This window comes from Ailuropoda melanoleuca, chromosome 6 (genome assembly GCF_002007445.2).
Source record: "Ailuropoda melanoleuca isolate Jingjing chromosome 6, ASM200744v2, whole genome shotgun sequence".
Lineage (NCBI taxonomy): Eukaryota > Metazoa > Chordata > Mammalia > Carnivora > Ursidae > Ailuropoda > Ailuropoda melanoleuca.
In genome coordinates, this window is record NC_048223.1 from 71,280,541 (window position 1) to 71,303,689 (window position 23,149).

General features: G+C 37.4%; 2 protein-coding genes across 4 annotated transcripts in view; one reads left to right on the forward strand and one right to left on the reverse strand.

The window, feature by feature from the left end:
- The window catches only part of CTNNA3 (catenin alpha 3), a 1,722,523-nt gene that overhangs the window by 932,596 nt on the left and 766,778 nt on the right, over window positions 1–23,149 (reverse strand). The gene's annotated exons all lie outside the window — the stretch shown is intronic.
- Window positions 1–23,149, forward strand: part of LRRTM3 (leucine rich repeat transmembrane neuronal 3) — a 165,341-nt gene that overhangs the window by 856 nt on the left and 141,336 nt on the right. Inside the window, exon 2 of the mRNA XM_011236484.3 lies at window positions 30–1,561. Coding sequence (XP_011234786.2) covers window positions 30–1,561 — 1,532 coding nt within the window. The remainder of the gene's footprint in view (window positions 1–29; window positions 1,562–23,149) is intronic.

Below are 23,149 nucleotides of genomic sequence, written 5' to 3' on the forward strand. Positions count from 1 at the left end.
TAACTTTTCTAAGTTGTTTTTATTTCCAGGTTTCAATGTAATTAGGCTACTGAGCGGATCAGCTGTAGCACTGGTTATAGCCCCCACTGTCTTACTGACAATGCTTTCTTCTGCCGAACGAGGATGCCCTAAGGGCTGTAGGTGTGAAGGCAAAATGGTATATTGTGAATCTCAGAAATTACAGGAGATACCCTCAAGTATATCTGCTGGTTGCTTAGGTTTGTCCCTTCGCTATAACAGCCTTCAAAAACTTAAGTATAATCAATTTAAAGGGCTCAACCAGCTCACCTGGCTGTACCTTGACCATAATCATATCAGCAATATTGATGAGAATGCTTTTAATGGAATACGCAGACTCAAAGAGTTGATTCTGAGTTCCAACAGAATCTCCTATTTTCTCAACAATACCTTCAGACCTGTGACAAATTTACGGAACTTGGATCTGTCCTATAATCAGCTGCATTCTCTAGGATCTGAACAGTTTCGGGGCTTGAGGAAGCTGCTGAGTTTACATTTACGGTCTAACTCCCTGAGAACCATCCCTGTGCGAATATTCCAAGACTGCCGCAATCTGGAACTTTTGGACCTGGGATATAACCGGATCCGAAGTTTAGCCAGGAATGTCTTTGCTGGCATGATCAGACTCAAAGAACTTCACCTGGAGCACAATCAGTTTTCTAAGCTCAACCTGGCCCTTTTCCCAAGGTTGGTGAGCCTTCAGAACCTTTACTTACAGTGGAATAAAATCAGTGTCATAGGACAGACCATGTCCTGGACCTGGAGCTCATTACAAAGGCTTGATTTATCAGGCAATGAGATTGAAGCTTTTAGTGGACCTAGTGTTTTCCAGTGTGTCCCAAATCTGCAGCGCCTCAACCTGGATTCCAATAAGCTTACATTTATTGGTCAAGAGATTTTGGATTCTTGGATATCTCTTAATGACATCAGTCTTGCCGGGAATATATGGGAATGCAGCAGAAATATTTGTTCCCTGGTAAACTGGCTGAAAAGTTTTAAAGGTCTGAGGGAGAATACAATTATCTGTGCCAGTCCCAAAGAGCTGCAAGGAGTAAATGTGATCGATGCGGTGAAGAACTACAGCATCTGTGGCAAAAGTACCACGGAGAGGTTTGATCTGGCCAGGGCTCTCCCAAAGCCGACATTTAAGCCTAAGCTCCCCAGGCCGAAGCATGAGAGCAAGCCCCCTCTGCCCCCCACGGTGGGAGCCACGGAGCCCGGCCCAGAGACCGATGCTGACACCGAGCACATCTCTTTCCATAAAATCATCGCAGGGAGCGTGGCCCTTTTCCTGTCTGTGCTCGTCATCTTGCTCGTTATCTACGTGTCATGGAAGCGGTACCCTGCGAGCATGAAACAGCTGCAGCAGCGTTCCCTCATGCGAAGGCACAGGAAAAAGAAAAGACAGTCCCTAAAGCAAATGACTCCCAGCACCCAGGAATTTTATGTAGATTATAAACCCACCAACACGGAGACCAGCGAGATGCTGCTGAATGGGACGGGACCCTGCACCTATAACAAATCAGGCTCCAGGGAGTGTGAGGTATGAACCATTGTGATAAAAGCGCTCTTAAAAGCTGGGAAATAAGTGGTGCTTTATTGAACTCTGGTGACTATAAAGGGAACGTGGTGCCCCCTCCTTTTCCCTCTCCCTCTCACTTTGCTGGCAAGGTCCTTCCCTGTCCGTTTTAGCACATTCAGAATACTGGTCATTTTCCTCTCATACATAATCAGCCCACTGAAATTTAAATACCACAATCAAGCAAAGCTCGAACTCTGGTTTAATATAATGCCTATTGTATAAGACTCTTTATTGATTGCATTAATATCTCAGTTGTTTTAAGATAAAACTTCCTTCGTAAGTAAACCCCCACAGCTGCTGTTATTCCTCTTCTGGTAGGACCACATCTATAGTTCTAGAAGGTTTGCTGTTCATGGGCAAATCAAGGAAAAAGTGAATGATCCCAGGTACTGGGAGCTCGAACTGATTCTAGGAGAATGCTTGATTACAGAAACATTTAGAGACAGAGTCTTAAAACATGGTCTGGCTTAAAAAGAAAATTGCAGGAAACTATCAAAAGATGGTGCTGGGTTAAAGCACCACGGGCAATTTTCCAGAGGTGCTTGAATTATAGGAAAGCCAGCCCAGGGAAAAGTGTTGGAGGGTTAAAATGCTGCAAATAGACAACTGAGAAATGGGAGATGGTAAAAATACAAAGTTTTAGACTTGAATGCCTTGTCTCTGAAATCCATTCCTGGAAAATCAAACTACAGGTTTCACACTTTCAATTTCTCCTAGCCTTTATTTAGCCTAAATTAATTAAATAACCAAGAAGCAAATTTGAAGAGGCAGATTTCTCCACTGTTCCTCACCTTAGGGAGTTTTCAGAGATGAGGCTTGCAAATGGGAAGGCAGCTTGCTATTTGCATGTGGTTGGGAGCTTATCAGAATTTCTTTCCAGCTCTTTCAAGGACTCTACTGTAGTGAGTGGAATCTTTAGCTCTGTCTGTTCTTCTGTTTGGGATTTGTCCGGCTGTCCTGTTATGTTCCATGATGTGCCCTGCACACGTTAGTCCCCTATTGACTGACACTTCATTCAGAGGCATAAAGAGAACACATTCCAAGACATGCCTTCCACCAAAAGCTTCACTGAAAAAAATGATTTTGATAACACCTTACTAAATGTATAAAATAAATCTTAGAGGAAAAAAGACCAAGCCTATGGCAGTTGTCTTTTGCTTTTCTACTGCTGACATTACAGTGTCCCTATGTTCATCTGTACTGTGAACTCATCCATCAGTATAATTCTGTACAGACCCTGTTGGCAATCTGCAAGCTGCATGCATGTTTTTATGTCGTAGGTGAAAGTTTATTGACTGCAGCACAAATATCATACCTTCTGTATTTAACTTTGACAACACTTCATTAAGATTTTAGAAAAATGTCTGTGGTCTGTATTGTACCCTATCTCATCCTCTATCATCCTGTTACAGGAGCAAAAATCAGGAATTGAAACATTGAGTCTGTTTCATTTAATTTGGCTTGCCAAGCCCACATCTTTAACCACATCCCTGTTCTTTCAAAACAAAATCACTGCAGCAAAAAAGAAAAAGTGAATGGCTATTTTTTTAACCAGCATTTTTATATAGTTTGAAGGCTTTTTATATGCTGAGAGGAAAAATCTAGGCAAGTCACCATGAAATCTAATTGCAAGGAAGCCAGATTATAAAAAATCATACTTTTATAAGCAATAAGGGAAAGGGACATTTAAAGTGGATTTCTCAAGGTACTTTGATTTTGATTAAATCTTTAAAAATGTGCCAGTTCAGAAAAGCATCACAGCTACAATATATTTACCCATGAATAATTGTTGAATGTATATTTATTAATGGTAAATAGTCACAGATTCCCAATTGATTAACAATGCAGATAATACTTCCTTACAGTACTATGAACTGGATGACTGAGCCTACTGTGATGTTTTTCACTGAAGTTGCAATTTTTCATTTTTCATAAAATGTCCGTAAATATATATTCCATCTCAAAAAGAAAATTTCTTTGATCAGCCTCATTTTTATCTGTACTGAAGATGATTGTATTAATTAAATGCAGTGTTAAAGTGAAAAAGCCCATTTCTATTCTTTGACTTGACCTTCTGCCTCATTTGTCATGAATACCAAATAAACTTAGGCAAGGCATATCTATACTTATATTTTTGAATTCTTAACCATTCTCATTGTTGTGATCCTACTGGCATATAAAAAAACATGTTTGTTGTGTTGAAAGCGTTTCTAAATTTCAAAGCCACTTCATGTGTAAGAGTCAATGAATGACCAATATTTTGAAGGCTGGTCATTTTTTAGTGCCTAACTTTATTTATAAACTTAATAATAGAACCAAAATAAAATTCCTTAGATTATAAAAGTTATTTTGATTCAGGACATGAATTTTTTTTTTAAGACACCCCCCCCCCAACTTTGGGAATGAAGCTTCTCTATTGCTCAGGATCTTCCGGTCACAAATATAGAATTCTTGTAGGTTAGACAATAACTAGTTCACCATCATAAATTTAACAAAGCCGTAAATTTAACAGTGCTCTCCTGTTCAAAAGTTGTTGTCTTCCCCACCTACCCCCCACAGCATTTTCTGGACTACATACTGTTAAGTCTATTTTCATTAAGTATTTCAAACTCATAGCATATTAGAGAAATATCATTGGTACTCCGTTTTCTATTCCAAATTTACATGAAGTATCTGACTTCCCACAAAGGTGACAACAGTTAAATAAACAGCCTGACCTATTGAACTATAGAACACAGATGCGTCGATGCAGAATGGATTCAGTTAGTACTTTGAATGCTTTACCAGAGAGAGAAGAAACACAGTTTAGTCAATGAACTGCATGGGTTTTTTTCCCCCCAATTTTATGAGCCCCAGTACACATAGTGCTACCGCAGCTCGGCTTTAATAGTCCCAGTGCCACAGTCTTCTAAGCAATACTTATGCAAGATATATTCCTTTTAAATGAGTTTATATTTTCCAAGAACGTTGACATTACATTTTTTCAAAGAATTTAAACCATTTTTTACTTGATTTGGTGAGTCAACTATCTAAATAGACAGGCAATAAACTGTATTTCTGTGGAGCAGCAGTGACCTCCAGTGGCTGGTTAGAGTAATCACAGCTATTCATACGCCTCTTCAGTTTTTCTAATCTTGAATCCTTATGTAAACATGATTTGTGACATATATTTTTCGATCTGTGAATCAGACTTGGATTTTATTTAATGCATCTCCCTGGGAAACATAGTTATAGTGTGATTTTTTTAAAGTTATATTTTGCATATGGACTTAGTTCGCAATGAGCCCCGAAAGAGCCGATAGAACTGACAGTGGGAGCTAGAAATAAGTGTCCATAGATGAAGAGCAAGTAATAATGTAGTAAGAATAGATAAGAAATACTTTAAAGTATTTATACTCATCAACGTTGGCCAGATATTCTGAAATTTTCATTAAATGGGTTAATATTTTCCATAGGCAGGATTCCAAAATATAATGTAATTTAGATTGGGGAAGACAAATTTCTATATTAATATTGAAAGAATCAGCATCAGTTATTTACCAGTCAGTAGGAATGTCTGAGCTATCAGGTGAGGGAGACCTCCCTCTCCGCTCTAGAACCCTCCAGTTTCTTGATCATGCCAGTGACCTGTGCTTTGCCCCAGTGCTCTCCCCGCCCTCCCCCTTCTCAGTCAGCTGAACACTGGTTCTATTAGGCTCTCTGACAATGATGTTACAGTCTAAGAGGTGATGATTCATGGATAATGAAATTATGCTCTCCTTCTGGGGAAGGATAATGCAGAGTTAGATTCGTAGATTTGGCAAGGGATTTTAGGATGTTGTAGGTGCATGAACTATCCTCTCTTCCCTTGACATTTACCAAGAAGAGAACTTAAATAGTTTATTTAATGTGTAGATTAGACTAGCATCAGAAACAAGCATCCAGCCATGAAGCCTAAGACAAAATGAGTTCCAGATATGACAAATGAGAATTGAGCCATGAGAAATGAAAAACTCAGAAACTGTATTGTTTCTTCTATTCCCTTTTCCCTGGATTCTCATTGGTATCTGGATCTGTAGCAAACCCATGGAGTTTTTCTGTACTTGTACTCTCTTACCTACCTACATTAAAAATCAGACAGAGTTAGAAGAAATATGAACAATAATATCAGTAAATGTGAATTACAAAGATAAGAGAAACAAAACTGATGGAAGTTGAATAGCTTGTAATAATGACTCTTAAAAACTAATAAAATAATACATGGGTAAAACTGAGCTCACCTAATCTAATTATAATAGCTTACAGAATTGGACCCAAATTTTGCTTAGTCTCCAAAATCATTGGTGGCTTTTCTATAGTTTGTAGAATAAAATAGAAATACTACAGAGAAAATCTATATAAACCTAGTTTATAGTTCTTTTATTTTTAAGGAAAATATCACAGCCATATATGGTAGAGTATGGGCCTTAGATTCAAGTTTCTCTGACATTTGCTAATCTAATGATTTCAGGCAAATTTCTTAGCTTTTCTAAATTTTAAGTTCCCCATCTGGTAAATGGGCATGTATTATTGACTTCACATGGTTATTGGGGGAACAAAATTTGAGAACTGCTTTGCTAACTCTCAAATGGCAAAAAAACTATTCTTTTTTTTTTCATATTTTATCTATTTATTTGACAGAGAGACAGCCAGTGAGAGAGCGAACACAAGCAGGGGGAGTGGGAGAGGAAGAAGCAGGCTCCCAATGGAGCAGGGAGCCTGACGCGGGGCTCCATCTCAGGACCCTGGGATCAGGTCCTGAGCCAAAGGCAGACGCTTAATGACTGAGCCAGCCAGGTGCCCCTTTGTTAACTCTCGAATGGCAAAAAACTATTCTTTTCAAAGAACACTTAGTGAGATATTCAGCTGCTGGTATTCTGTGTCTGGCCTGGGTCAAAAGACATCACTAACCTCTATGTTACAGAAGACCAAATCCATTTCACATTAATACAAATTCTGAGACTTGGCAACTAGTCTAGAACTTAATTTGTTTTTGACCTTTAGTTTCCATAAAAACACAGTTTCTTCTACCCCATGTTATCAGAGTCTAGGAGTTTATCAGTAATGATCATAAAATACAATAGATATAAAATAAAGATACCAACCAGAGAATACTAAAGCAAAAGCTTATCAAAGTAAATAAAAATCCTAATTGTGTCTCAGATTAGATCATTATAGTGAGGAGTTTCAATAAGCATAGGTTAATTGTCCATCCCCTTTCTGGTATTAATATTTTGAACACTTGTCTTTATACTTACTACATATAATATTTATTGCAAGATGACATCATTATTGCTAAAAAGTAATTGCTCATTGCATGTTATAGTGGGATTAGCATATGTTCCAGGTATCAATCACATGACATCTATTTTGTTTCTTTTCTTCCCCCAAAGAAAGACTATACAAAATCTTGACTTTTTCAAAGTCAAGATAAAAACTGATATTGAATAAAAACTGATATTGACTTTATCAATTATTGTCATCGAAAATCACTGGATTAAAAAAAGTACAAAGGCTTTAATGAGTAATATCCTAGTCACTTGAGCAAATGAAATACTATCCTTTGTTGGCCTTTTGGGAAAAAAAAATGACCAATGTAATCACAAATCTCTGTCCACTGGATGTAGCTTGACTTAGCAAATGTGATGTATATGTATTTCCAAAATTCTTATAATGTTAGTAGACAAACTGCTCCTCTCTGACAGCTAAGTTTCCATGAAATCTCTTAAGTATAGAGAGAAGATGGTGGTTTTTCAGAGGAAAAAAGTATTTGTGAACTTTATGCTGCTTTACCTTCATAGGATTATTGGTGGATGTTCTTGAGTTAGGTCTCCTGAACATGTGAGAAGAATTCCAGGAACACAGACTCTCCGACCCACAGTGTAGGACCAAGCAGAGGCAATCTATTTTACCACTGTACTTTCTAATGACAAAACCCCACATGCAATAATAATCCATTTTATTTAAGAAAGAGCAAAAGAGCTTCTATCTTATCCTATCCAGCAAATGTAATGAAAACTGATAACTTTCTTGACAATTTTTAATATTTCTTTTTATTTTTCAGGGGCTCCCATTCCCTACTCCCCAAGAAGCATTTTCCTTTATACCTTTTCCCTACCCTTAAATTGTTGTTCCCTACTTTACACACACACACACAAATTGTTTTATATCACCAAAAAAAGTCTTCCCTCATATAAACCAACACAATTTGGTCATCTCACTCAAAAAGTAGTCTATCTTTAATTTAAAAAAAATAGACTATAAAACAAAATTCAAGTCTGGCTGACCCTCTCCTTTTCCTCTACAGCCTACAAATCACCTCTTCATTATCTCTTATTTTCAATTAAAAAAAGAAGAAATATAGTTGAATTACAGGTTAACAAAGTATTAAAGCCTACTATTTTCCTTCTTAATTAACTCCCACTTAACAAAATATAGGACTTTATATATAGGAGTATCCAACTACATCTCACTAGTCAAAAACACTCATACCAACAATCAGAATTTTGTCTTCTCAGAGGTAAAATGCAAATTTGGGGTCCCTCACATATAAAACGATAAAGCAAATACTACATTTAGCAAAGGCAATTTCTGTTAAAGCTTCATCATACTAATTACATCTATCCAGAGTATAAAATACATGTTGTCACTAAAAAGCAAAGGACTTCAGTTAAATATAAATCCTTATTCAGCACCCTTGGGGCTCAAACTTATTAATGAAGTGGGGGTAAAAAGAAAATGTCCTTAGACAGAAAGTCTACAGTATAGTGAGACTTCCGTGGCTTCAACTGGGTGGTCCCCACATGTAGCTAAAAACTGCTTCTTATCATTAATATTGATCAGTTAATACACTCCGGAAGAAGAAATATGCTTTTACCCCTCTCCATTTGAAGCAATCAACCAGAATCTCACAAGAATATTTGACTTGTAGAGTGTGTCACGTTGAGGCTGAAGCAGTAGAGAGACTTTAAAGTCCCTGACACACCTGTGATAAGATCACAGCAGTGAAAACGCTCTCAGGAGTTTAAAAACTATCTCATCACTTTAGGGTCAGTGTTGGCTTGTACTCATTGATTTGTGAAAGGGCCTTAGCACAATTTGTACAAAATTTTAAAGTGAAAAGGCATATTTGTCTGTTTGGCTGGGGTACTGCCATTTATCCAATGGAAGGTTAGGTAACATTACCGAACGATGGCTAAAATAGAATAATTAAAGATCTGTTTAACACAGCACAGGCCATATTATGTAAGTATACTGTGTTTTCCACCAAGTTAGGCATGTTGTAGATGCTTAGAAAGAAAATCCATGTCCATCCTATAAGGTGATAATTCACGTTTCATTACAAAGTATGTGTATTTTTGTGTAATTAAGTCCTTGTGTGCCAGGAGTGGGTATGTAGGAGTTTTTGTCTGTTTATTTGTTTTTAATATAAGAAGAGTCCTTAGAGTGACTCTGTTTTCCTAAAAGTTTCATCCATTAATCCTGTATCTTGTCCCTTCTTTATAGGACTGCCCTAAAATATTTCATACCCCACCCACACAGCCTTCTCAAGCCAAACTATGTATCTCCAGTTCCTATTTGGAAATGATATCCAGTGACTTACCATTAGGATATTCCTCTGCTAGCTGAAATCTAATCTGCCAGCAACATATTGTTCCAGCCTGTGGCACCCACTCCAGACCATCTCATGCCATTAAAAGGCAACATGCACTTAGTCCTATGGACTTTTACAGGGAGGATTGAGTAGTAAAATGTAAAAATCTACATATATTTTTATGGGCTTCACTCTGGTTGTTTTTATGGTCTAACACACAGAGATGTGTGGGGTCTTTATTAGTTTACACTAAGATGCAAAAGCATGAAGCTAGCTGTAAATTAAAGAGAAAAGGTCAAGGAAGATAAAAAAAAAAAGATAGAGTCCAACGCTCATATTATCTCTTGCTTCATCTTAAAAATAATCATAAATGATGAGCATCCTGTATTTTACTTTCATGACATCTCATTTACTCTCCAAGTTTACCATCATATTCTTAAATTTAACTTCACAGTCCTCCCACTTTTCCATTTCTAGCAGTGAGGTTTCTTTTGTTTGTTTTTTCATTGGTTGGTTGATTTGGTTTGATTTTCTGGCTATAGATATTTTCCCAGTCCAAGTGTACCACTTTGCCCGCTTTTCTAGAGTATCTACTCAAATTTTGATCCAATCAGAAAGTCACAGAATATTTTATCAGTTTTATGGTTGGATCCATCAGACAAGCAGACTGAATTTGTCTCTACAGTACAATCTAGTCAAGTCTAGGGTATCTGTCTTCTGTCTTCCCAGTCTCCCATTCCCTATGCCTTTTCTCCATTTGGAAGAATTATTCATATTGCAATTCCTCCAACCAATGGTACCTAAGGCTCTTTCAGTTCCTTATTCCTTACCAAATATCTATTCTTAGATCTAGACCAGTGTTATTGTCCCTTCTGAGGGCACTTACATTTAAATAGGGATAAAGACCTTTAGCTAAAGGTGAGAGAGTCATACTAAGATCAGGCATAACCAGCAGGGCTGGGGAAAGTACTTCTAGGGGCAAAGTCTTTGCAAGCACTTCTGAAATCATCCTATATAGACCTCTGTATTTTTCTCAAACATGAGGTGGGCCTTACCAAAAACCAAGGTAGAGCAAATAATCCAGTTTCAAAAAAATCCAATTTCATTCAGTAAACTGTAATCTGAGAAATGTCTTCAGCAAATTGCCATTATACACAGGCTTAGTATTTCTCCACTGACAGACAATATGATATACTAGAAAGAACTTGGGCATGGATCCAGGAAGAACTAGTCTGGATTCTGGTTCTGAGACTTAATAACTGCAAAATCTTGAGCCCTAGCTTCTTCATCTTAAAAAAGAAATGTGTAAAACAGTATAATCATCGCCCGATTATTCCAAGAGGGCAAAGAATCAGCATTTCTTGAATATTTTTATGTACTCTATTTTGTCACACTGCATGTATTACTTAATTAAATACTCATAAAGATCCTATTTGATTAAATGAGATGACATAGGTAAAATCACTTGGTAGGAAGTGTGGCACGTCATAGTAACCTCCTCTTTCCCTTCATTAGCTCTAACTGCTAAGAAGTTCAGTGCCATAGTATGCTTTAATAGTTGCACTCCACTATCTATTTTTATATGGAATAAGAGATACCTGGTAGACTTTTAAGAATTAGGATCTAAATTGCCCAGAGGCATCTAAGCATATGGTTAATTCCACAGAGTAATGTGGTATAAAAAAACCAATATCCTAAATCTCCCAACAAAGTACAAACGCATCTCTACCTTTATTTCCATTCCATTTCCCATGTTTTAGCACTGGCCAATTCTTGATGTAGCATGTGTTTTGAGCTCTTGCTCAAGCTATTTCCTTTGTGAGGAAGGACTTTCTTCCCTTCCCAGTCCTCCTGTCAATCTCTGAGCCTTTCTACAATTGATCCAATTCAAATCCCACTCTTTTTAGAAGTCTTCTTAATCTTGCCCTTCCCTGTTTAACATGGTATTTTGTATTCCTGTTAGAGACTACATCACCAGTTGTCTTCTATTAGTTATTAATGTGTGCGTAAACCCTTTTTGAGGAAATGAACTATTTTTTTTAATCTTCTTTCTCCTACCAGTCGTGATTGGTACAGTCTTTTATTCATGATAGATGTCTGTTGAATTGATTTTCTAGTAATTATGATAAGGTTATTGCCGACCTCGTATTTATTTATATGGTCTACATATATATTCTGTGTTTTTATTTCATATATACCTTTTCATATATGTAGCCTTCTCATTTATCATTTAACTGGTTTCAAAAATTATTCTTACGTAAGTATAGTTTTTAAGAATCATGTTCTGATTTAAACTGCATCTATGTTGTGAATAATCTACCAATGAATTTCCTTTGATAGTTACTAAGGATATGAACAATTGAGGTGGTGACTAAGAGCTAAAAAATATTGTGAGACAAAGATAGAATATTTGATTCTAAATATGAATACATCTTGGTTTTAGTGGAGGCTGGGTAGTCATCTTTTGTTGTAAAAGCCATATATTTGTGACCTCTCTTTGTCCACTGCTTCTTGGGAAAGATCTTTTTGTCATTAGGTTGGATGCCTGCTCATCTTGTTCACAGTTCCACAAAGCTGCTGCCTTAAATACATTCCAAGGCCTCTCCTCTCTTACCAAACAAAGGGCCACCCTACACTATCACAGAGAGGAGGTGAGAGGTCTTTGGCTTTCTGACTATGCACATTTCAAAGTAACTATTCTACTGGAGGCTTCAAACATCAAATACTCAGAAGTTGAGAATTAGTGATGCTTGTCTTTTTTTTTTTTTTTTTTTACCTCTTGAACGCTGATTATGCAGAGGACAGATCTCACCACCTAGGACTGAGACACCTGCCCTTTGCTGGGTCTCTGCTCCCCTCCTTTCTGTTCATCTTCTTCCTCCTTTTCACTGAATTTCATTTCTCTCATCTCCACTTGAAATTTCTTTCAATTTTTCCTGCTACTCAATTTTAATTTATAAGTCAATCTATACTACTTAAATATGCACCTTCTGACTGGGTTAAAAGGAAAATACTAGTGATTTTTATCTCTTAGAAAAGCAGTAATTAAAATGACACAGTCTAATAATTTAACTTAAAGGGGAGTCAAAAATTGATTTTTATTCAACAGCTTTGTTTAGTTCTATAAATGAAGAACTGTAATTTTGTAAATAGTAGTTTAGTTTCAAAAATAGAAATGACATTCCTCCCTGATATATTTTTAAGTAACATTTTAATTATGATTTTTAAGGCAAGGCAGATTTGTAGAACATTTAAATATTCCTTTTCATGTGAGGTATTGCCCAAGCTCTGGACCATACTAATCTCTGCCATTAACAGAGCAGATTCATTTTTGGAACATAAGTTAAAGAGAATTGAAATGAAACCTTTATTTAGTCATAAAAACTTGTAGCTGTGAAGATTTCTAAGAATCGTGCAGTCCATTTTCTTACCTGCTATTTGAAATTCCAAGGTAATTTAATCATACTTTTAACAATCTTTCAAGAACTGAATTTCTTAGTCCTTCTCTTAGTTACCCATTCCAGGGTTTCACTGACAAATATTGCATCATTTTTTTTCTCTCTAATGGACATTCCTCTTGCTTAAGATATGTATACAGTGGTTACTTAAATTTTAAAATGAATTTTTTTTGGTTCCCATTCTTCTTAAAGAGGAAGATGTATAAGAAGTGGTTAGATATTGTTTTTGTTTTTAATTTTCAGGACTGGAATCTGCTTGGTCTGGCCCAGGTGGAGGGTCCTGGGCTCTGTGGCACATAATTTGAAAAGATGAAAAACTACTGTTGTGAAATTTGCACTAATCTCCTTTAGATTCGCAAAATTCTGCATAGAGTGACAGAAGAATGAAAGGAACCCAGCGCTTAACTAACCTATAGCCAATTATACAGGCCAGAAGTTTCCAGTAGGATGTATTCAGCAGTTTTCAATACTAGGCTCACAAATTATATTTCCAGAGGTCAAATTTGCCCATAACTCTTTGAACCACGACTATCTTCTCAGTTTTAACATCCAGCAGTGTGTTGTGCAGAAATAATCAATGGTTAAATTATTCCCATTTTGTTGGCTCAGCTCACAGTAGCCCACTGATTGGTTTAAAAAAAAAAACCTATTTGATCTTCAATTTGTATTTCAACTGTCCCCAAGTGCAGATGCCATCTCTGGTAATATGACAAAACAGATTTAGGTTTATAAATGTTTCTGTGTGCTCCAATAACAGCATGCATCCTGCAGTAACTATCCTGTAGCTCCAGGTGTTGTAAAAAAATACAACGGAGTTTGCTAGAGAATCATTTTAGAGTTAATTAAACTTTCTCCACCTGTAATTTAAGAAAAAAGAGAAAGCCCAACACTCTTAAAGACCATGGGGGAAAGGCCGTTTAAGAAATAGAAGTCCTCTGTTTATCCAGGGAGGTACTTTACAAGGCAGACAGCTACACCACAGTAGAGAGACAACATTTCCTCAGCTGATTCGGTTAATTAAAATGCACAGTTACAACAGGCTTTCTTAGAGCCTGCAGCTGAATGACCGAAGTCTCCATTTTACTCCAGTGTCACACAGAACGTGAAGAGGCAAACATACTGCCCAAACACAATTTGACTCACTAAAATCCAGCACTATAAACAAGAAATACATTTCTCAGGCACATTTTAAAAGACGTATTATCAAGATTTATGGCATAAGGATAGAAATAATTTGTAGCTAGGCAGGGCCAGGGGAATATCCTAGGTTCCTCTCAAAGTAGTTTTAAGTGAAATTTACAAATAAATCTTAAGGGTAGAGTCTGCTTTCAATGCAGAAATCTTCAACTCTTTCCTTCCAAATGTGTGGAATTTGAACCTGACAAACAACCAGTCTGTTGCCAGAATTTATGAGTGATATGAAAAATCAAAGGCCACAAAAGCTATTTGTCAAATAAACTGCAGAACGCGATATCAGTCTGCAGGGCTCATTTGCAGAACTCATGATGAACATGGGAGGAGGGGATGCTAACAGCTGCAGCCTTGACTGCACTGCCCGTGCCAGCCAGAATTCAAGCTCCATGAGCTGAGAGTGGCTGAAAGAGGAGGCAGAGAAATGGAAAAAAAAAAAACAAAAAAAACAGAAGATGTTCTTATACCTAAGTTTTTATTAAGTCAGTACATCAGTGTGCATAGAGGAATACCTGCAAAACCAGTTAAAGATAGATGGGACCTGCAGGTATTCAAATTAAATCTGTTCATGGAAGACTGCTTTTATTTCCTGGAGTAGGTAGGGGAGAGATTGCAGATTTTGGGTTAGTTAGACTAGAATGGTGTAGCATCAGTTTCCTTATCTGTAAAACGGGAACAGTACTTCACATCCCAGGGCAATTTTGAGGATAAATTGAGATAACATGTGTTTGTGGACAAGGCAGGTGCTGAATAAAGGTTAGCTTCCTCTCTCCCAGTAGGTGTTTTCATAATGCAGCATGTTTACATGAGGGGTCAAGTGAAAGCTTTCACACCACCCATTTGTTATCACCAAATCTGCAATCTATAGAAAATGACTCAATATCTCTGGAACTTAATCAATCAATCATTAAATCAACCTGAAAAGTTCCTACCAGAAATTTGGAAACCCTCTGTTAATGTCCATTAATGGAACTGCTGTATTAACTATTGTTCTGTAATAATTTTGCTTAGCACCACCATGAAAAAAAATCTGATCTTAGTATTGTCTTTTTCTCATACTTGGCACCATTTCCTTTTCATAAACATTACTTAAAGAACTGACTTCATTATCTTTCAGATCTCTCTTTAAAACTCTCTAATGTCTATCTCTCTTTTTTCTCCCCAAAACATGGATGTATCACACACACACCCCCACACACTCAGTGCGAAGGGAGCATGCTATTACTATTGTAGTAATGGCCTATAGAAATATAAATGGCCTATGTAACTTAGAACTGAATTCATTTCTAGTGGGAACTAATTTAGGCATTTGGAAGAATGGTACACAATATTACTTATGTTTTCAAAAATTCCAGTTGAGTCTGTGAAATGATGACTGAATTATCCAAAGCAATTTATTCAAAGAGTTACAATAGAGAAATTTCAGTGGACATTTATTGAGCACCTACTATGTGCAGGCATTTAAATGGACTTGTTTTTCCTTAAGGCAAACAAAATATAACAGAGGCTAAAGGATATTTGAAATTTGGAGTGATATCATCTGGAAGGCCATTGAATCATTTGACCGGTTTTTTAGTCGTTTCATAAAGCATTGGATTTCCTCTTCTCAAGAGAGAAATTTGATACGTGCCCTTCACTGGAGATAATAATTAGTTCATTTTAAAGACTTTGAAAGGAGCAAAGATGAAAAGAGCTGTAAGAGTTTCTAAATGACACAAGATCTGTGAAGTGGTAGATATTTAACACAAACTTCATAGGGCTGTTATGTGGATTCATTAGTTAATTAGTTAGTTAATGACTTTGAAGTGTTAAATCTTATTAGATGTTTTTTCTTTTACACTTTAACACATGTGAGAGAGAAATTACTCTGTCTGAAATTAGAAACTGACTATACCATTCCAACATATTGGCTCTTTCCATGATATATCTTCAAGACATTCTTTCCTAGTCTGATTTTTTTTTCTAGACAACACCTGAAAAGACAGTCTAAACCTTGATTCCCCAGCCTCTTTATTTTCAATATTGACACTGGTTTCCAGGTAACACTAAGTACAGAATTGAGAAGCCCTCAGAGTGAATATTCATTGCCATGTTGTAGCTCTGCAGAGCAGAGGAGAAAAAAACAACTGTTGGGTAAATCAGAGAAAGTGGACAAGGGAAGGAGTTGAACCCAATAACTGACTTGCTCTTTGAAAACAGTGACTACTTTCTCTCCTACATGCTGATAAGTTGAGAAAGGATGGGAGAAGCATACTGGGTTAGCAATATTCTAATATGTGGGGGACATTTCTATAGCTTAAACAAAAATGTTTTGTTGACATATGTACAGAGAAAAGTTCATTGTCAATGTACAGCTCAATGGTTACTGGGTATGCTTGTGTTCTCTGTACCCAGATCAAGAAACAGAAGAATCCAGTACACCAAAAGCCCCCTCTGGTTCTTCCTCTCAAGCCCTATCTCCAAGGCAACCACTACTATTACTCCTAATATCATAGGGTAGCTTTATCTGTTTTGGTAATTTATACAAATGGAATCATAAAGTATGTACAGACGGTCCCCAACTTAAGATGATTTAACTTAAAACTTTTCTACTTTACCAGGGTGCGAAAGTGATACGCATTTGGGAGAAGCCATAGCTCACATTTTAAATTCAGATCTTTTCCTGGGCTAAGGATATGCAGTGCGATAATCTCCTGTAATGCTGGGGGCAAAAGCAAGAGGCAGCTCCCAGTCAGCCACGCAATCGCCGGGGTAAATAGCCAGTATAATTACAGCCATTCTGTACCCAGACAACCACTCTGTTTTTCACTTTTAGCGCAGTATTCTGAGCACATTTAAGGTAGGCTAGGCTAAGCTATGATGTTCTGTAGGGTAGGTTTATTAAATGCCTTCACGACTTAAACGATGTTTTCGATTCACAATGGGTTTATTAGAGAGTAACTCCACCATGAGTAGATCTGTACTCTCCCTTGAGTCTTGTTTCTTTCTCGTCCAACATTATCTTTCATGAGATGCATCCACATTGTGTAGTTGTAGCTCTACTTTCTAATCTCAGTCCTTCCACTCCTCCCCCACCAGTAGACACAGAATCCTTTTCGTATTCAAAGAATGGCCATGGAAAGTCCTTGATGAACGTCCTACCTTGTATACAGGACAGAACGGAAGACTCAGTAAGAGCTAGTGAATAATTTTTTTTTGTTGTCGCACCAGTAAATATAATGCAATCTTAAATTATTTTACACTTTTAATATCTGGCCATGGACAGAGCCCCTCTAAGAAACACACTGAGGTAATCTTTTCTAATCGTCCTTTCTTTCTGCCTCCTCCAACCTGAGCTATCCTCCCCCAGAAAAGCCTTCAGTCCCTGGACTTCAGCTCCTGGAAAGCCTGCCCATCTCTAGCAGTTGTATGGGGATTAAGGAGTGTACTTGTGATGGGCACCAGGTGTTGTATTAAGTATTGTATCCCTATATTGTACACCTGAAACTAGTATTACGCTGCATGTTAACTAACTGGAATTTAAATAAAAACTTTTAAAAAATGGGTAAACTACTTCATACGAAAATGTTAACGCCTAAATTGTTAGCTCTCCAAGGTACGGCCCCAGGACAGTGCTGTAACACAGAGGTCCAGTCACTCTCTGATTACTCTCTAGGGGTCGAGAGCTGCATTTATTGACTTGTGCTAGGAGCTTCCTTTACACTGAAGGATTCTAAGAAACAGATCTGTGGCACGCAATGCTGTTTTTACTATTAGAACATTACTGAAATTGTTATTTCGCTACATCGTACAGTATTCTCTTTATGAAAGCCCATGCTGAAGGGCTTCTTCTTCCAAATAACTTTATTTTAAAATACTTTGTTCTTCATGAAATTGATCCTGTCCCACACACCCTCCCTTCTCCCCACATCTCTTTCCCTCTCCTGCTAAAAATGTCAAAAACCTCTGAGACAAATACAAGTGTCCAGGACTTTAAAACAACTGTCTTTGGTCTACCTTCCTCTTCCTTGGTTTCATTTGCTTTTTCTTATATCCTCTGAATGTCTTCACATTTTTAAAAATCCTGAAGAATTTATTAAGGATATGGATTAATTCAATAAAATATGTTAATCCTTAATGAGAACTGTCAGTTACCCACATCAGGTCAGGCTGGCCACTAGAGGAATCTACATTTTAGGCAGAGGACTCTTCCAGTAATTTTCCAATCACACCCCATTGGTTGGCTGTAATCAGAGAGATTGGAGGAGCTCATATGCTGTATGGTGTGGTGCCTTCCACAAAAAATGTTTTGATAAAGTTTTGCTGATTACGTTGACTGAAGATGTCTTCCATCAAGTGAAGTGGACAGAATGAGAGAATATCTAAGAAAAATCTAGACCAAGAACACTGTAAAAGATAAATGTATGTGTGAGAAAATGTGGATTTATGTTTTAAAGGGAGTGGAACTGTTACTATATTTGATATGTGATAGTTTGTAACCACCATTCCACTCTCGTTTTTAAGGCTCTCAATTAGACTTCTATTTGGGAAGATTTGATTAATGCACTATTTATCTAAGAGTCATTGATTTATGGGGCTTAACCATAAGATACAACACAGCTCATTTTCTTTCTGATATTCATAGCTACAGGAAGAATACCACAATGACATGGGGGCGTTCTACCCTTGACTGGTAATTCACATAAGCGATCACCCAAACCGACAATCTTGAAAATATTAAAGGATAATAATGTTCCCTTCATTCTTAGGATCCCACTATTAAAACTGAGTAAGACAATTCCCAGGAATTCAAGATAATCCATAAACCATACCATAAAACGATCCAATATGTATAAGCGAAATGTTCTCTGTGAAAAGAAAAGATGTCAAATGTAGATCTCTTAATAATCCCTGTATTTATTTTTATACCAAAGAAATAATTCCAGCTCAGATAGATTGAAATTGTGGATTTTTTTTTCTTTGCTATTAAAACTATTTGATTATGAGACTCTGGGGAAAGCATATACAAATGTTTACAATTTACAGCTATGTGAATGGCCCTAAATGGCAAAAGAAGCATTGCAAACATAAAAGCAACATCCTATGAATTATAGTCATTCATGAATTAATTATAAGTAACCTCAGTTGCCACATGCAAAACGTTTGTTGAGCTGCTACCATTTAATCTTTCCCAAAAAGTCATGAGTTCATATAGAGCCAATGATGGGCATGAAAAGAGCTTTTAGAGTTTTGCATAGTGCAGTGACTTGGTTATTATCCCAATTTATAGGCAAAGAAATTGAAGTATAATCAGAACCGGAATTTGAATCCCGATCTAATTTAGCTCTTCTCTTACAGTCACTGAGCAATAAGCTCTCTTAATGTTAGCTCCCTTTTGAATAGATGGGATGCTTATGTATGTATGTATGAATGTATGTATTTTTAGGATTTTTTTCTTTAAGTAATCTCTGCACCCAACACGGGTCTCAAACTCACAACCCTGAGATCAAGAGCCACACACTCTACTGACTGAGCCAGCCAGGCACCCCAGGAATGTTTATTTAAATACAAGATAAGTCATTTTGCTCTGTTGTAATATATATACCACAAGCCCCTGTCAGCTTTAAAAACAAATAGACAAACAGAAACCTATCTCTTTAAATGGCTTGCTATGTTTGAGGCACTATGCTAAATGCTTCCCTTAATATATTCAGTTCTTCTAACAATCCTTTGAGATAGATAGTGTTTACTCATATTCCAAATATGGAAACTGATACAGAGAAACTTTAAGTCATACTCTCAAGGTCATAGAACTAGTAAGGTCAGGAAATGGAATGTGAATGCAAGTCTTTCTTATTCCTAAATCAAAGTTCTTTATTTTAAAAAAAAATTATATATTTATTTGACAGAGAGACAGCCAGCAAGAGAGAAAACACAAGCGGGGGTGGGGGGGTGGGAGAGGAAAAAGCAGGCTCCAAGCAGAGCAGGGAGCCCGATGCAGGGCTCGATCCCAGGACCCTGGGATCACGCCCTGGACCTAAGGCAGATGCTTAACAACTGAGCCACCCAGGCGCCCCACCTAAATCAAAGTTCTTAACCCTCCTACTTTATTGCCTTTATTTCTTTTTAGTAATCTTTTTTTTTTAAGATTTTTATTCATTTATTTGAGAGAGAGATGGAGCACAAGCCGGGGTGGGGGTGGGCAGAGGCAGAAGGAGAAGGAGAAACACAATCCCTGCTGAACAGGGAGCCCAATGCTGGGCTCAATCCCAGGACCCCGAGATCATGACCTGAGCTGAAGGCCAATGGTTAACTGACTGAGCCACCCGGCCGCCCCTCCTTTTACTAATCCTTAAATATGATTTTTTTTTTTCCTAAGAAGAAAATTGGATTACTTGAAACATTCACTGTTCTAGCATTGTGAACATTTCACACTATACTTGGGAGGAATCTAGGAGACAGAAAATGGTGGTGGGAGATGGGTCTAGAGATAGGCTCATCTCACCTGGCCTAAGCTGCTTACATTTTGCACAGAGCCCATCTCCAAGTTCAGTGAACCTTGATGACAGTGAACCTTGATCTTTAATGGACAGAAGACCTGTCCCAGGGCCTTTTAGATAAACAGAACATATACCAGGGAGGCAGCCAGTACCCTTAACAAATTGGCTGCCTTGCCTCTCATCCCAGATCCGTGACTTTCAGCTGCTAAATGTAATATGGGAAACAAGTCAATATTTTCTAGCATGCTGAGTCCATTTCCTCCCCCCAATATTTTAAGCATAAGGCAGGTGCAGAAATCATTTCAGCCACCACTGGAGGGGTGCACAGCAGCTGTCACACAACCACACAGCAACAGAGGTCTTTGCTAAGATTCAAAATGAAAAGAATATGCATTGTAATTGAAAGTATGCAGGGGCCAGAGCTTCGCAGATGCACACAAGAATACTGAGGGTTTGGAAAGGGACATATGCCACTTTTTTTACACTCAAGCTAAGACACAGTACCTTTCAATAGCTCATGAGGAGATACACTCAAGTCTTCAGAGAAAAAAGATATAAGCAACACATGGGTAACATCTAGAAAGTAAATCTTCTGAAAGCTACAAGGGAGCCTTAAAGATGATTCAGGGTATGCCTTTTTTTCCTCCATGTGTTGACAACAAGGTCCACAGAGGTTAATACTTGTCCAGGATGAGTGAGTAAAGCTTTGGCAGTCAAAGGCCATGAAATCAAATCCATGATTTCTTCATTTCTTCTACTCTACCCTGCTGCCTCTACTCTCCTTCGTTTTGTCTTGTTTAGTTTTAGTTTTCTTGCTTCTTTTGTTTATTTTAAGAGGGTTATTTGATGAAAGGTAGGCGTGACCTAGCACAAATACAAGGGGAATTTCTTCCAATACAGGGAGTTTGTACGCTGACTCTCTCCTGGCCAAGGCATTTAGTTGCTCCCATAGCTGAAACAGAAATGAGTTGTTAACAGTCAGAAGTGCATGGCAAGGAAATAAACTGAAACAGGCATGCCTCTGGGTTGTGGCTGAGCTCAGCTCTACAGTTCTGAAAGGACACTTCTTTTTCTTTATGAAATCTCAGAGTCTCCTCTGGCTGAGGCATGAATTGTCAAATCACTGTTCTCTGTTTTAAAGATCAGTTTATACACAGATCATAAAAGATTTATGTATTCATCAAACCAAACATGCATTCATTCAGTACCTGTTTTATGCCAGACTAGATATGGTGATCCCAAGGTTAAACGTCTGATATAACACAGCCGTCTTACGATAACGGAAAAGTGACAGCCTGTTCTGCAGTACAAGTAGTCTCAGCAGTGATTAAGCACTCACTAGCAATCAATTAGTAAACATTTACTGAATGGCTTCTTATAAAAAGACTTGTGATAGGTACTGTAGGAAGGTACTAAAACAACGCTTAAAATCAGATGGAGAAGATAGATGCATTCGTATGAAGTAATGTAAAAACAGAATCATATTTTAACCATAACTGTATTTTAATCATTTAATCATTAAACAGCAAAAACATGGAGGGCTTCTTGAAGTATATGTTTTGAAAAAGGAATGGATGGACAAAGAATGGATGGAATGAAAAGAGACTATTTTAGGAAGAGAAAATATAGGAAAGTAGGTACAAGTATAGAGATTTTCAGAACCTTTATTTTACAACTTTAGCTTGATTAATTGAAGTGGTTTCATTCAGATATTATAATCAATGGAGAAAAAAGTAACTGCTTGTGTGTGTGTGTGTGTGGTAAGTTACTGCTTTGCAAAAGTAGTCCATAATGCAGTGACAAATCAATTACTTCTAAGTTGATACTGCCACAGTCAGATGAATTCAGGATCCCCCTACACATCCATTTTTCACTGACAATCTGCATAGTAATCATATAGGTATACCCATTGTTTATGTTTCTTCTGCTTAGTCAATGCTTATGTCCTACCAGTTGTTAAATATATGAAAAATTGGCTTGGCTTATAAGTGCTTGTGTAAGTTCAACAATTTTCAGAGAGGCCTGATAGAAAAACAAGTTCTTTCCCAGTTAGCTAACAAAGGAGTTAGCCAGCAGAGAAGTGACATAGACATTCAGAATGCAGAGTATCCTTTGAAATACTTCTACAGAAGAACTATAATAGGATTATAGAACCATTAATAGGATTCCAACTTAATTTCTTTACCATCCACTGGGGAAAATAAAGCCCATTGAGAAACAACTCCAAATGCACAAAGAAACCCAGCAGCAAAAACTAAAGGAAATTCCTATTCATGCCTGTCCTCAGTCACCTTAAACACAAACTTGATCTAGTACATTTCCCTGAGGCGCTAAAAATTTTACTTAGTTCTCTCAAGATCTTTCTGACTTTTCTGGGAGCAACACACAAATCAATCTAGAGCATCATTTCTGACATCACAAGTAAGTAACTGTTTTGAAGATGGAAATCACTAATCGTCTTTGTGCTCCTGTCAACAATCCAAGTTATTAAAAACAAAAAACTTCCCTACTAAGGGCTCATTGCCAATCATCTGAAATGAGAGAGTCGAAGTGAATTCATTAAGGTTTATTTCAAAATTTCCATATTTTGATCAAATGCTAATGATTACATTATATATAGTTGTTTTTTTTTCTGTACTTTCCCAACAAAGAGTAAGTCATACCATCCTGTCCTTCCAGAATGACTCTTTTCTAAAACAGTCTTACTGGAGCACTGTGGTTAGTTATGACTCACAGATTAAAAAACTAATTGGGGGCGCCTGGGTGGCACAGCGGTTGGGCGTCTGCCTTCGGCTCAGGGCGTGATCCC